Source organism: Bipolaris sorokiniana (assembly GCF_000338995.1).
Source record: "Bipolaris sorokiniana ND90Pr unplaced genomic scaffold COCSAscaffold_6, whole genome shotgun sequence".
Classification (NCBI taxonomy): domain Eukaryota; kingdom Fungi; phylum Ascomycota; class Dothideomycetes; order Pleosporales; family Pleosporaceae; genus Bipolaris; species Bipolaris sorokiniana.
The window spans coordinates 1,692,215-1,705,949 of record NW_006911900.1 but is presented as its reverse complement, the minus strand read 5'-3'; the positions used below and the strand labels follow the sequence as shown (position 1 = coordinate 1,705,949).

The 13,735-nt window shown below is 49.8% G+C and overlaps 7 protein-coding genes across 7 annotated transcripts; 5 read left to right on the top strand and 2 right to left on the bottom strand.

Moving 5' to 3' along the window:
• Nucleotides 1-123: 123 nt before the first annotated feature.
• COCSADRAFT_160206 (uncharacterized protein) lies at nt 124-1,333 on the top strand (the record flags this gene model as incomplete). Its single annotated transcript, XM_007701503.1, has 4 exons — nt 124-422; nt 474-636; nt 700-881; nt 1,042-1,333. The coding sequence occupies 4 exons, from the start codon at nt 124-126 to the stop codon at nt 1,331-1,333; spliced, it is 936 nt and encodes a 311-aa protein (XP_007699693.1).
• A 479-nt stretch (nt 1,334-1,812) lies between these two features.
• COCSADRAFT_160205 (carbohydrate-binding module family 50 protein) lies at nt 1,813-2,173 on the bottom strand (the record flags this gene model as incomplete). The annotated part of the gene is made up of 2 exons (XM_007701502.1): nt 1,813-1,956; nt 2,009-2,173. The coding sequence occupies 2 exons, from the start codon at nt 2,171-2,173 to the stop codon at nt 1,813-1,815; spliced, it is 309 nt and encodes a 102-aa protein (XP_007699692.1).
• Nucleotides 2,174-2,454: 281 nt separating this feature from the next.
• Nucleotides 2,455-3,452, bottom strand: COCSADRAFT_26168 (uncharacterized protein; the record flags this gene model as incomplete). Its single annotated transcript, XM_007700879.1, has 6 exons — nt 2,455-2,575; nt 2,627-2,907; nt 2,947-3,031; nt 3,087-3,188; nt 3,240-3,352; nt 3,381-3,452. The coding sequence occupies 6 exons, from the start codon at nt 3,450-3,452 to the stop codon at nt 2,455-2,457; spliced, it is 774 nt and encodes a 257-aa protein (XP_007699069.1).
• Nucleotides 3,451-4,835, top strand: COCSADRAFT_171038 (glycoside hydrolase family 18 protein; the record flags this gene model as incomplete). The annotated part of the gene is made up of 7 exons (XM_007701501.1): nt 3,451-3,474; nt 3,625-3,852; nt 3,901-3,926; nt 3,978-4,100; nt 4,159-4,362; nt 4,415-4,541; nt 4,602-4,835. 7 exons carry the CDS (start codon nt 3,451-3,453, stop codon nt 4,833-4,835), a joined length of 966 nt encoding a protein of 321 aa, XP_007699691.1.
• A 1,520-nt stretch (nt 4,836-6,355) lies between these two features.
• On the top strand, nt 6,356-8,774 carry COCSADRAFT_356608 (uncharacterized protein; the record flags this gene model as incomplete). The annotated part of the gene is made up of 7 exons (XM_007701500.1): nt 6,356-6,514; nt 6,710-7,243; nt 7,304-8,006; nt 8,098-8,181; nt 8,236-8,369; nt 8,421-8,562; nt 8,587-8,774. The coding sequence occupies 7 exons, from the start codon at nt 6,356-6,358 to the stop codon at nt 8,772-8,774; spliced, it is 1,944 nt and encodes a 647-aa protein (XP_007699690.1).
• A 448-nt stretch (nt 8,775-9,222) lies between these two features.
• COCSADRAFT_89008 (uncharacterized protein) lies at nt 9,223-10,376 on the top strand (the record flags this gene model as incomplete). The annotated part of the gene is made up of 2 exons (XM_007701499.1): nt 9,223-9,252; nt 9,306-10,376. 2 exons carry the CDS (start codon nt 9,223-9,225, stop codon nt 10,374-10,376), a joined length of 1,101 nt encoding a protein of 366 aa, XP_007699689.1.
• A 760-nt stretch (nt 10,377-11,136) lies between these two features.
• On the top strand, nt 11,137-12,702 carry COCSADRAFT_160199 (uncharacterized protein; the record flags this gene model as incomplete). Its single annotated transcript, XM_007701498.1, has 4 exons — nt 11,137-11,317; nt 11,368-11,952; nt 12,002-12,183; nt 12,232-12,702. 4 exons carry the CDS (start codon nt 11,137-11,139, stop codon nt 12,700-12,702), a joined length of 1,419 nt encoding a protein of 472 aa, XP_007699688.1.
• Nucleotides 12,703-13,735: the final 1,033 nt, after the last annotated feature.

Sequence of the window (13,735 nt, the reverse complement as noted above, 5' to 3'; positions counted from 1 at the left end):
TAGTGTACATCTTACTGGTCCCTATTCGACTTGATCACAACAACAAATAAACACAGCAGAAACCCGCCCTACCAACAAATCAACGTATTATTGGTCTTGCCTGAAGACTGAGGTATCGCCAACATGGGTGCATTCCTCTCATCCGAAGCCCCTTCACCCCGTCCAGCCAAAAGCTACATACTTTCCTTTCCAGAAGAAGATTTCCCCGAAGAAGCAAGCAAAGCCCCCGAGGACGTACAAGATTGGTACTCTCATTTCTTCGAAACCTTATTCTGCCTCCCCCACAAGGACGGCAAGGCCATGCTTATTCTAGAGGCGCCAGACGACTTTGTGCCGGACTCACGAGCAAGGCCCGGTTGGGCGCGCAAACGCTTAAGAGGAGCGTATGAGCTTCTTGGAAAGGGACACCCCAGAATCGTCCGGTACGTTGTTTGTCTCGGCAGATCTTAATGCTTTACATCTCACCAAGCTAGCTATCTCGGGCCGCTGGAAAGCGACATTGGCGTCATTGTCGAGAGACTCGAGCCTGGGCCCATTGAGTGGAACGCGCTTCCAGCACTGACTGTACCTCTTCCACAAAACCCGTCACAAAACGATCGATTGCTACTGAGTCTGTACTATCGATGGGCTTTGCAGGTACTTTCAGCGTTGCAATTCGCCCACTCGTGATCCGTTTGCATTCGGAACTTTTGCTCGGAGCTCGTGTGGCTCCGGTCTGATTTCTCGCTCGCAATCACGGGTTTCCTTGCTGCCTTGGCGCCGCAGATTGAGGAGGAGAACAGACGAGATCGCATTGCTAGTGCGAGGGAACGCCTGCAGGATCCTGCTTACCTGAACCCGATCGAGCTGGAAGAGTTTGATTGTAGGGTCAGTGAAGAAGGGTATGCGCCGTGGCCGTTTAGCGAGGGCGAGTGGATCATACATGGTACTGTGAGTGATGCTATTTACGAAGGAGACGAGGAGCATGGGAGCGTGAAAGAAGACTTGCAAGTACCGCCGATCCGCTTGACAAGTTCAATTCTAACTAGACGTGGATCGCAGGTACTACTGGGCTATTTTTGTCAAATACCTCGTCAACAACGTCCTCGCAGATGCATCCGCGTCGCAAGATGAGATGCCTGATGAAATTGAAGATGCACGCCTGGGCAACATTATCGCCAACGCTGAAAAAGGCCACTACAAGGATGCCGCTAAGGTTATGGAAGACGTCAAAGGTGCAGCTTTGAAGATGGGAATCAAGATTGGGGATAGTGATGAGGTCGATATTGGCGCCAAGTGGGAAGATGTCTTTGAGGTTTGTGAGAGGCAGCTGCGTTTCCGCGAGGAGGAATAAACCGTCACTCGAAGCTACACCTCTATATACATGTCAGGTATCAGGAGTGGTCGAAGACAAAGTTCATGTATTACTCTCCACCACGCTACATCGTTTCTACTTGTTCAATATCAATTACCACGACTTTACGCTACAACAATACAATACGCGTAATTCTGCCAAAGACCACTGCAATCGCCATTCAAAGCTGGGTTCGATTAGTAGAGATGATCCAACGAGATGCCTGCCGCAGCCGCCATGTCGTAACAATAAATGCCCGTTTTCTGCAACACCCACTTGTTGCAGTTGGAAGGTATACCCGCTTGCGTTGGACCCGGTGGAGGCGGGCGCAAACTCGTTGAAGTTGGCGTGGGCGTGCCCGGGCAATCGTACTGGCCTTTTGATGCATTCCACGAACACAGCGGTAGTCCTGTCGATGTCTTGGTTACCGGACCTGACGACGTGACTGGGGCCCGTCCCACATACACGTAGTAATCTGGCTACAAGTTTTGGCAGTCGGATCCTACTGCGGGATTCCAGGCGTAGAAATCCGTCAGTGCAATCGAGTTTGCGTTGGAGATGGCCCAGCAGCCGTCTCCTGAAATCACCTTGTAGAATTTGGTGCAGCCAGCGGCTATGCCATTCTGTGACATTGTTAGCCAGAAGACTTATTGATTTTCGAACGCGATGACCTACTTGGATTGGCGTCGGCGTGCCGCTACCGAACGGTGCTTTCGTCGAAGTCGGACTTGGAGAGACGTCATTCTCGGATGGAGCGAATATGCCAATCTTCAGTGTGGAGAGGCAATACATGGTGCCCAGGTTCAGACCAGTACAGTCTTTTCCCATAGACGGTTTCATTTTGAAGAAGTCGGCTACACTCAGCGAGCCGGGTATATATCCTACGTAAGTATCTCCTTCGAAGACTTCTTGCCAGTATATACATCCTTCTATCTCTCCAGATGCTCGAGAGGTTGGTGGTTTGATCACGACGGGGTTTTCTAATGAAATTACCCTAAAATTGGCCCCACATGCGGAAGATTACTGACATTGCCAAATAGGAGTTGGAGGTGCGATTCCGGTGCAGTACGACACACTGAATTGGGCCGAGCAAGGATAGTTGTAAGTCGCATTATCGGAATTCATCGGGTTCTGATCGAGTGAGGGGTTCCAGAGTGCAAACTCCTCGCGTTCAATTCAACAGCGTCTGCAATACCCCAGCAATCTATCGACTCCGCCGAAGTGTCGTTGAGCCACATGTAGCTACCATTCGTAAGCTTCAAAATTAATCGATGATTTGATCGCCTCGCTTACGTATAACAATCTATGCGAGTATCGTTCGCCATTGGAATGATTGTTTGCTCCGGAGCATCAACTGGGTCCGGATTAGGCGGTAGCGATGTTTTCGGGCCTGCAGTGAAAGGCGGTAGCGTGACCGTTGTCGAGCCGCCGTATCCAGGGTATGTGGTTATATCTCCGACCGGTTGTACACAATAAGACGCATTAAGCCAGAGATTGGAACAGCTGACATTGATGAAAGGATTGAAAAAGTAGCTGCTCGAGTCAGTGATATGCGCGTGCGAGGCCGGAACTACCTACAAGTCTTTGAGTAGTATGTTGAATTTCAACGTCACCGTTGAGCAATCGTCGCCAGCGCCGACTCTGTAGAACTGACCACATCGCGATGTGATGTTGGGCGCAATGTCCGATGGCGCAGGTCTAGTTGCAGAATTAGTAAGGCTTTGAGGTTTACTAAAGTCGAGTCTTCACTTACACAGGCGTTGGGACAGCCGTTACGATTGGCTGATCAGGAATTGAAAAGTCTCCATAAGGGTTACTGATGCAAAAGGTATCGCCAATGAAGCGTCCCAAGTTACTGAGGGAAGAAGTCAGTACATAGCTTCTGATATCAACTTGGAATACTTACCTGTAGAGTTGGTTGACGTTTGCATTCCAGGCTTTGAACTGAACGGGTGAGATACCAGCCTTCCTCGCTATTGAGCCCCATGTATCACCCTCAGCCAAGATGTTAGTCTTGCACTTGTTGGAGATGCATATTTCGCCTTACTTGGGGGAAAGGGTCGCGTTGTAGGGCAGACCATTCGAGTTGAGCAGTACGCCAAAAAGCCGGGCCAAACATGTCTGTTGAACGTTTGCTGCTCGTAAGTCTCTCCTGGACTCGAAACTACACTAGCCGATGTTTTTCCAGAGAACATGGTTTCTGCGGGACAACATCAGATTTCTGCGGCAATGGTTGTCAGAGCATGTGCAAGCAGCCTAAACCCAACGTTGGAAGCAGCAACTCTAGGTAGGTCGTTATTGGATACTATGAAGGATGGAACATGAACAAGAAGTGTGGTACCATGACACCACAAGAAATACCGGTACACAGCCTCACTCACTTGATCTTCTCCTTTGGCTTCACAGCGTCTGGAACCTTCAAGATTGAGCCAATGTCGGATTTCCAGCCCTTTCTATTCGGTAGAGTGACAGACCTCAACATGAAGAAGCCGTCGCTCAAGGCCCTCATTGCTCTTGGTGTAAGCGTCGACTATCCTGAAACTGTTTTCTTGACTGATAGAAACCAGGGTTGGACTCAAAACGATCCTGGTATGTTCATCTTTCCATGAGATCAGTATAACTTCATCCATCGCCAACCAACAAGTAAATACCAAAAGGTTTTCTCGGACATGGCTGCTAGCGCAGTAAATCGCAAAACTTTCATCTCTAATCTCATTGGATTCATGGCCGAGTATGGCTTTAACGGTGTCGGTTTGGACTGGGAGTAGTATGTGCCAATATTTCTAAAGAAGGAGCATATGCTGACTACACACCTTCCTTTGCAGTCCCGGTGCACCAGATCGAGGTGGTATTCCTGAGGACGGCGACAATCTGAACAAGTTGATGAAAGAGATGAAGGATGCCATGGGATCCCGATACATCCTAACATTCACTGCGCCAACCTCTTACTGGTACCTGCGCCATTTCGACATTAAGAGAAGCGCAGAGATCGCCGACTGGATTAACCTCATGTCGTATCATCTCCATGGGTACGTATCATCACGACATTCTACCAATACCACCAAAACTAATGAAACGTAGAGTATGGGATAGCGACAACCCAATCGGCAATCAGATACTCGGCCATACCAATTTGACTGAGATTGACCTTGCACTCGACTTGCTTTGGAGGAATGACGTTTCACTTTCCAAGATTATTCTCAGTACGGTTTTCTATAGTAGAAGCTTTTGTCTCGAGAATCCAAAGTGCTAGACTCCAAGATGCAAGTTCAGTAGGCCTAGGGAGAAGGGCGAATGTACTGCCACAGAGGGGTTCTTTTTGTATAAAGAAGTAAAAGGCATCCTGGCTAAGACCAAAGCAAAGCCCAAGTTGTATAAGGAGGCGGCTGTGCAGCACCTCACGTATGGACAAAATAGCTGGATATCGCATGACGACCCTGCCACAATACAAATGAAGGTCGACTTCGCAAACAAACGCGGCCTAAAAGGACTCATGACTTAGGCGATCGACATCGACGACGAGAAGGGTGACCTCATCCGAGCGTTGACAGGGGGTGAACTTAAAGAAGGAGAGGATCTGCTCGAGTTCATGACCGACAACGGACCATCAATTGTACACGGTACAGCTGACGGCACGAAATGCAAAATCACAGAACGTGGCTCAAAGGGCGCAAAGCCAAAATGTGAGACCGGTTATACAGTAGTGGATCGTGTCAGCACAGAGATCAATAGGAAGAACAGATGCAACACTGGAAACTCCAAAGAGGCTGCTCCTCATTTGCCGGACCGCAAGAGAACGATTGTCGGTGGGATAACAGCCACTCCAAAGCGGCCAAGAAAGATTCTTCCGCCAAGTGCAGCGTGGGAGATATCAATGTAATCAATGGCAGCTTCGGTTGGAAGGGAGATCTCATAGATGGATCATATGACTGGCAGTACGGTCGAGGCTGGAAGAGCTTCTGCTGCAAAGCGGGTAACATGGAGCGCTATCTGAAGATCTATACCTGGACTGAACGCGACAAAAAGTGCCCATTAGACAAACCTTTCCAGCTAACTATCGATACTGATGGCCCCAAGGCAAACAAGCGATGTGGATGGGAGGGTGCAAGAGATCCTTTTAGTGGCGAAGGTGCCGGAATTCGGAAGCTTTGTTGTCCCCGCGCAAACTCTTTCGGCAACTGTAACTGGAAATCGTCTAAAGTCTGCTCTAGCACTTGCACCCTTGGGAAGATAACCCTGGGCCTCGATCCGCGTGGACCGGATCCACGAAGTAGCTCATGCCACAACGGGCGTGAACAGGTAAGTTATCAACTACGTGGGTTTGAAATGAACGAAATACTTAAATCTATGTTTCATTGTGATAGCCATTCTGCTGTGAGCCCATCGGTGGCTTTGACAGGCCTTTTGCGCCTTTCAATCTCGAGAATCTTTTCCCAGAAGAGTACTTTCCTCCGGCGGATGCGATCCCGAATTACGATCTCGTAAGCTTTGGCGCCTTCCATGGATTGACTCAGGAGCAAGATCCAGACAAAACTGGCATAGCATTCTTCCTCATTGCTGGTCATAGCAGCACTGTGTCGTCCATGCCGAAACGCGACAATCTGGGACTAGAATTCATCGACTGCCCGCATGATGTACTGAAGAGACCGAACCATGAGATACAAACGGCACGTATCGTATGTATGCACCAAAACGTAACCGACTGTTTCCGCGTTGAAGAGAACGGCGTGGAAGGAACCATTGTCCATATGTAAGTGGTCCTTCATAACACTATCACCTGAATCAAGCTGAGCTTTTACTCCCTCTTGTAGGCCCGATGAATGTAGAGGACCTTCTTGGTCCCGAACAATCTCTCTCACCCCATCCCTGGACCAATCTCTTCCCGAAAAGGTTGCCCGACGCAGTCCAACTTCCATCGTTTACGATTTCAAATTCGATTACAACATCGGCCTAGTTCGGCGAGACGCTGGAAGGTTCAGCATACGCCTTGACTACTCCAATGTGCCAGGGTACTGGTACGCCATGGTGGACACTCCTGAAGGCAGCCAGAATCGCGACCTGAAATCCCTTGTTGATAGATTTTTTGATTACGGTAACAAGGAAGCTTGGTACAACCGGTTCAATAAGTTGGGTTTCTATTCAGGAAACTCTATCAAGATTACGGAAAAGCTGGATAGGCCTGTCTACCACAATGGGCAGATATGAAATTACATTGACAAGCCCATCGATGAGGAAGGAAAACTTGGAGAATCTCTGGGCATTGCCATGCAAGGGTCTTCCAGCATTGAGCTACGCTACGGGTTCTCAATGATCGCGACCTGGATACCCAGTGCTAATTTCAACGTACATCAAGCAGCAGGCTTTGTTCGCCCTTAGGGGAAAACAGACGTTTCGTTTAGGCTGGGTGGGAAAGATATTCTCGATACCTCCAAGTCTCTTATGGGCTCGAAAATCACAAAGAAGTTTGGCGAAACGGGAGTAGCTGGCCAGTCGCTCTACATAGGTTTGGCCTTCTTTATAGCATACAAGGAGGCCAGCATTGATCTAGCAAGCGGAGATAATGTCGTTGGCGCTGTACCTTTCAGCGGCTACCCGGAATCGCGCATTCAGAGCAACTGGGGGCTGTACAACGTTCATTTCCCTTCGGGAGCAACCATCACTCCATCTACGGGCACTGGAGAAGGCAGTGGAGTCGGAGATGAAGTCAGCAAGAATAGCAACAACAAGCTTAACGCACTCTCGAAATCTAAAGGGTGGATCGAGGTTGGCACGACAGTAAGAGTAGGGCTTATAGTGGGTGTGTCGTTCTCGAAGCCTTACGAAAAAGTTGTTGGCGATCTACCAGACATGTCTGTTTCTCAGCGAGTCTTCTCACGATGGAATCTTGAGCACACAGGTACACAAAGTTGTGTTTCTACAAGTCTTGGTACCAAGATGAGGAGTCACTTGAAGAAAGGCTCCACTGCTTAGAGTACTTCTACATTCGACAAGTTATACGTGGACAACCTGGCCGCAGCCGGTACGAAGCAATGTTTCAAGGACAGTGGCCAACCAATCAAGAAGCGGAACCTGGAAATCGCTCAGAATCTGACCAAGCGAGATGGGTTCGAGGACGGAAGGCCTGATTGGGGTGATATTCCCATGCCAGGCTACAATCTCGGCGACAATTCGTTCAATCAAATGTTTCCTGTACTGCTTTGTGACAATTGTGCGAGCTGCACACTCCAGAATCCATTCAGGGAACCATGTTACGGTTGCGTTTGTCTGGGCTGCAAGTATGGACTAGGACCGAGAGGGCGAGACGAAGGACCGCTTGGTCCGTACGGCGATAACTCAGACATTAGCTCAATCCTCAGAACACCTCTCTCGAAGCGCGATCCCACTGTAGAGGGGATGCTCAACGCCACAGAAGGAAGCCTACATCGACTCGAAAAACGCGCCGGCCCGGTACCTAATCAGTCTCATAAGACGTGCAGTATATGTGGTCAAGCGAAGACGATCTCATATCCTGCATTCCCAAACTTAAATCAATATCCGAACTCAGTAGTCGACTTTGACCTGTATGAACCTCAGGTTATGAAGTACCTCCATAACTCAAGTGCATCGTGCACGAACTGGGCAGTTCAGCGACACGAATCAATAGATATGCAGTACGATTCTACCATCAGAGGCGGTTAAGTTGTAGGCATGCGTAAAGAATTTTATCAAAGTAAGATACAAAGTACTACATGAAAGCGGGAATGATGCGCTAACAGTGATTTTAGCTGAGCACCCATACAAAGCCCAGTCTATTTCAATGTTCTTCGAAAACCACCCCGGAAACTATCTGAATCCCGGGCGACATGATTGTAAATAGGTGAAGAGGAACATTATCAACAATAGAACCCCATATAACAGCGCAGGTGGCAGTGTTCTACAGCTGCTAATGCGGGAGTTAGATACAAAGAACAGACCTAACCGTCTTTCTGTGTTCTTGGCCCGGCCAAACCGAATGAAGGGCACCTTGGCTGGTCATAAAACAGCTGCCAACGTTAACGTATTTGATACTCTGCAAGCTGGCGACGAGCAGCTCATGTATGTCAAATAGTTCGGCATGATCTTTGCGTACTGGAACATACTCGTCATCTGGGACTCCTTCTGCAACAGCTACAACGGCATGAGAACTGCCTTCCTCAGCTTCGATGTGAGCTGGAACTCTGCACATCCCAACGATCCAAGCGATCTAGCGGGTCAACGGGCATCCTGAAATCGAGATAATTTGAGAATCGTAGCCCAGAATGGCCGGACTCAAGCGATGAGTTTGTACAATAGGAGGAAACAGATTGGGGCGTTGTATGGCGCATGGTGGACAGCGAAGTGGTGGGCGGTGTTTTCGATACCACTGGGGCAAAGCCAGTATGCCTACATCAAGCTAGACAGGTCGTCTAGGAACTTGCAGTAGATGTGTAGGTGTATTGGGTTTTGAATTGTCACGATAGATGTTTCCAGGGTAAACGTATAGTAAGGTGGAGGTAGTTTCTTGAATAACCTAAAATGGACCTCTATTGTGATTTTATGGCCCTGCTTCCAAAAAATGCTACTTACAATTTCGTGCACTAGTATAGAAATAAAAGTAAATGGATACACGTGTATTGCTAGCGCCAAATGCAAAATGTGGCGCTTATCGATAAGCGCACCCACAAGGTGGCTTGCCATGAAGCCTTTTCCTTTTTCTCCTTGCATGGCAGTGACGAAATAACTTCTTTGATTGAACCATTGCCCTGCATCCTATACTCAGTCTCTAGTTGATGCAAAACCTGAGGCGACTGCCTGTCTCGCTTCCGAGGCAGTTCCTGTTCCACGCGCCAACGCATCCTGCCCCGCAACGCTTTTGTCGCTGCGCTCTCACCATGGACTTGACAACGGATGCCACCCAACGCGTTCGTATGTCTCTCATATGAGTTTGAATGGGTCTGGCTGACAGGGAATATAGAAGGGTTCTGTGCATCATGACACGCACGCCACCCCACCACAGTTCATCCAAAAGGAGCACTGGCGCTACCAGAGCATGCGTAAAGCCGACTTGGAGAACAATCCAGACATATTTGACCTAAGCAAACGTAATGAATTCAGCGAAGATTGGAAAGACATCTGGCGTCCTGCAGGTGTCATTCCAGCAGCTCAGATTGAAGCTGCTTGCATGGCCTACGCTGGCGGTAAACCATTATCAACACCAGTACAAGATGCGCAAATCTTTGAACATCGTGATTTCCCCGGTCTCCAAGTCATCTCACAACTACTTCCTCCCGAGACGCAGGTTTTGTTTACATCATGCTTGATGCACAGGGATCTGGCGGACCCTGGACACAAGATCAACCTCCAAGCCGATTTCAATATCCCTTATCCACCCAAGTCCACGTCTGAGCCCTCGCGATTTGACAGCAACTTTTTTCTTCGCGACCGGGCAGCTGAGATCGACTGCCTTATACCGAAGTCGCATGACAAACATAAGCCGTTAAACAACGAACAGTTTCTTTACTCGAAACTTCGATGGCTCACACTCGGTGAGCAGTACGACTGGCCGACTCGCAGCTACGCAAAACATGCCACTCCATTTCCTGAAGATTTGGCAAGGCTAGTCACTGGCCTTTTCCCTCACATAAGGCCGGAGTCTGGTGTGGTACTAATGTACTCGGCTAAGGATTTCATGCCCGTACATCGCGACGTAAGCGAACAATGCCAACGTGCGCTCGCGAGCTTCAGTGTGGGTTGCGACGGCATTTTTATTATGGCCAAGGGCGAGGATGATGGCCAAGGAGAAAATGCTCCGAGGAGCGTCGCTATTCGCGTCCATAGCGGCGACGTCGTGCATCTAACAGGCGATGCACGATGGGCTTGGCATGCAATGGCTCGCTGTATACCAAGCACATGTCCGCCTCATCTTGCCAGTTGGCCAGTCGGCACTCCTGGAGCTACGCCAGCGGAAGAGAAAGCCTACAAGAAATGGAAGGGCTACATGAGCACCAAGCGCATCAATGTCAGTTGTCGCCAGGTGTGGGATTAGGGAAACGAATGGCAGAACAATCTTCGCGGCAATCTTCTGCTTAAAAATGCCGTTGGTGTTTGGATTCAACCCGCCACTGTTCTCTCTGAAACTTACTAAACTATGTTTCAGCACAACGTGCTCAGCCAGTGCAGGTCCAGGCGTCTCCAATAGCCTCCAACTTTTCATGTCCATATTGCCGGATCTTGCCGCCAATCGCTGGTAGACGGACCTGACATGCGCGCCTGGCGAGTCAGCTGGGTTTGACACAGGGACCTGTCTTTTGAACTTTAGACGCGCCGTTATCACCCCAGTGTGTGGTTCGGTGCCGGACAGGTTTTTGCATTTGCGCTAGCCACGATCCCCCATCTAGACCCTAGTGGCGTTTTTGCCCACCGAATGGCAGCGGGTGGATCATCGACCACCCTAACAGCCACATAATGCAACCCTAGTCACTTATTTCCCTTGACTCTTGTTTATCGGCCAACGCCTCGACCCGCTGTGAACCCTTGTTTCCGCTCCCGTGTTGAGACGCGTGGGTTCCTGTCGCTTTGTATGACGCTACATCAAGGCACCCTGGACCTTTGGAATCATGGATGGTGTGCGAATCCATGAAGATTTGTGGCTTAAAGCTAATGTTTCCCACACTAAACTGTTCTTTTTGTTCCTCTTACCACTGCGACGATTTTCCTCGGACTGAAGTTGTTCAGTCTAATTCCGGTTTACTCGTGTGTCGCAGTATTTGTTCTAATCTTTTTGTTTCTCAAAAGCGTCAAACGGCATGGGGCTTCTGAACCTGCCACGATTCCGCTACCATGGACCGTGGGTTCAAATGTTGATTGCTGGCCTGGGAGTTGGCTCTTCCGCTGGCATTTACGTTGCTCTGAATCTACTGGGTGCTGGGGGCGGAAGGCCCGACTCAGCCCAAGTTGTTCAGGTTGTCAACGCAACACTGTGTGCAGGTAAAACAGGGCTGGGGTTTTGCATCTCAGGCCGTTGATAACAGAGATAGTATGGTTCTTCTCCTCTTCGTTCGGCGGCTCCATCTTGAATAAACTCGGGCCTGGCCTTACCATGTGCATCGGTGTTCAAACATACGCTGTCTACGTCGGGTCGCTGTGGTACTACGATGAGACGGGCAAGACAGGCTATCCTTATGCTGCTGGCCCCATTATTGGAATTGGCGCGGGAATGGTATTCATCACTGCCGGATATGTTGCGACTGGGTATCCGGAAGAGAGCGAGAAAGGATCCTATGCAACCATTTTGATGAACATGCAAGCTCTGGGCTCTGTCATCAGCGGTATCATTCCTGTGATCATAAACCGAAACTCTGAGACTGTTGCGGGCGTTCCTCGGTCGGTATATATTTCATTCATAATCATCATGGTCGTCGGCGGTTTGCTTTGCTTGTTCTTGCTTCGACCGCATAGGCTCACAAGAGACGACGGGTCAGTTGTAGCCGTTGACCGCCCAAGAGGTGCTTGGGATGAGCTGAAAGCAAACCTGCTCGCGTTCACGGACCCAATCCTGGTCTTGATGCTCCCCGCCTTTCTTCCTTCGGAGGGTTTTCTCGTGTACAGCGGGTCGGTGAATGGTAAGTATCTGCTGCACAGCCATTTTACATGCTGCTTATATACTTCCAGCGTTCAACAACAACCTTCGCACTCGATCCCTCTTGTCATTCATTGCTGTCGTTCTGCAAATTCCCGCAGGATGGGCCCTACAGTGGGTTCTAGACTACCCTGGCTGGGGCCGACGCAAACGAGGACTGATTGGGCTGACTGGTGTTTGTGTACCTCTTGTCATTGCGTGGGTATGGGAAATGGTACATCATCTATTCTACATTTGAATACAACCTATTAACACCTGCTAGGTCCGCACTCGCAATTACGACCGCAACCATCCTCCAACCCACGCCACAGATTGGGAAGACCCTAGCTTTGGTTGGGTCTTTGTCCTCTTCATGCTCAACTGGGTCTTTTCTCAGCTCTGGCACAACATAGTATACTACTGGATCGGCGCATTAACCAACTCACCCCAGAAACTTACACACTACGTAGGCATCTTCCGTGGCGTACTCGGCGCCGGTGAAGCGATCTGCTTTGGCCTGGACAGTATCAAGATTCCTTTTATTGCCGAGGCAGGAGGCATATTGCTTTTCTATGTCGTGGGCATTGCAAGCTTCTATTATCTAGGCATATACCACATGACGGACACGAATTACGACAAGACTGAGGAGGGAGCCGTGATTCCGAATCACATTCTAGAAAGAGACGGGCTTGCGCCTGCGCTAGAGATACGCGAGCGGACAAAGGACCCACTGCATAGTGGTGACAAAGTTTGATAGCTCCGCACACTTGAGCTGTAATGACGCGTTTTTTTCCTCTTCTGATAATGCACTACTACCAGATATTGCATATTATGATTACTCAAAGATCATTTTCCACAACTCTCATGTCAACATGATAGGCGAAATACTTTTGCCACACAGCTGCATCCTACTCTACATAGCCTCCTTCGCAAGTCTACGTTTCCATTCTTAACCCAACTAATTAACCTTGACGCACCAACTTCACATCTCTGCACAAACAATATAGCACTGCGCCAATGCTACGCGTTCCTTCGACCCAGTCAAATTCACCTCCAATCCCCCGCACGCTACTATTCGCTTCCGTGTAGATAACAAGGGGGACCAGCACGCCGTTTCCCCATCACCACAATCCGCAGAGCTAATGAATCGCCGTGCATCTGAACTCGCATATCCGATGCAGGCCAATCCTCGTCTACACATGCACCTACTCGGCGCATAACCTTTAGCACCCGCAGCCCGTTCGCTCCCAGCCCATTCGCTCTCGCGCTATTAATCCTCCGAAAAAGAAAGGCAAAGAACCTCGCATCCATGCTCCCCCCCTTTCTTTTTTCCTTCCCTCCAACGAGGAACACCCAGTATCTCGCAAGAGGCTGGGACTGGGAGGGAAACTAGGCACACACATCCACGCCACGGGGCGATGTGCTTGCCTCCCTAGTTCGCCCCACCCACCGCACCTCGCCTCGCCTACACCCCACGGCCCGTCTCCCGCTTCAATCGCGCTACGCTGCGCGCACCTTGCGTATCGCAGGCGACTACGGGGCTAGGTGGCCATGACAACAGAAAAGGGTTGCGTGGTGCGAGAAGGAGTGCGGACACGCAGGTGTGCTGTGCAAGAGTGATGCATAGATGACGTAGGGATGCGTATACCTACAAGACTGCCGGCATTGAAGGATGCAGATGCGTCGTGTGTGTATGGGTGGGAAGTTGTTGCGTCGGAAGTATTGACGTTTTTGGCTGGGGGCCTTGCGTAGGGGGGCGAATGCGGTGGAGATCAACGGTTAGAGGC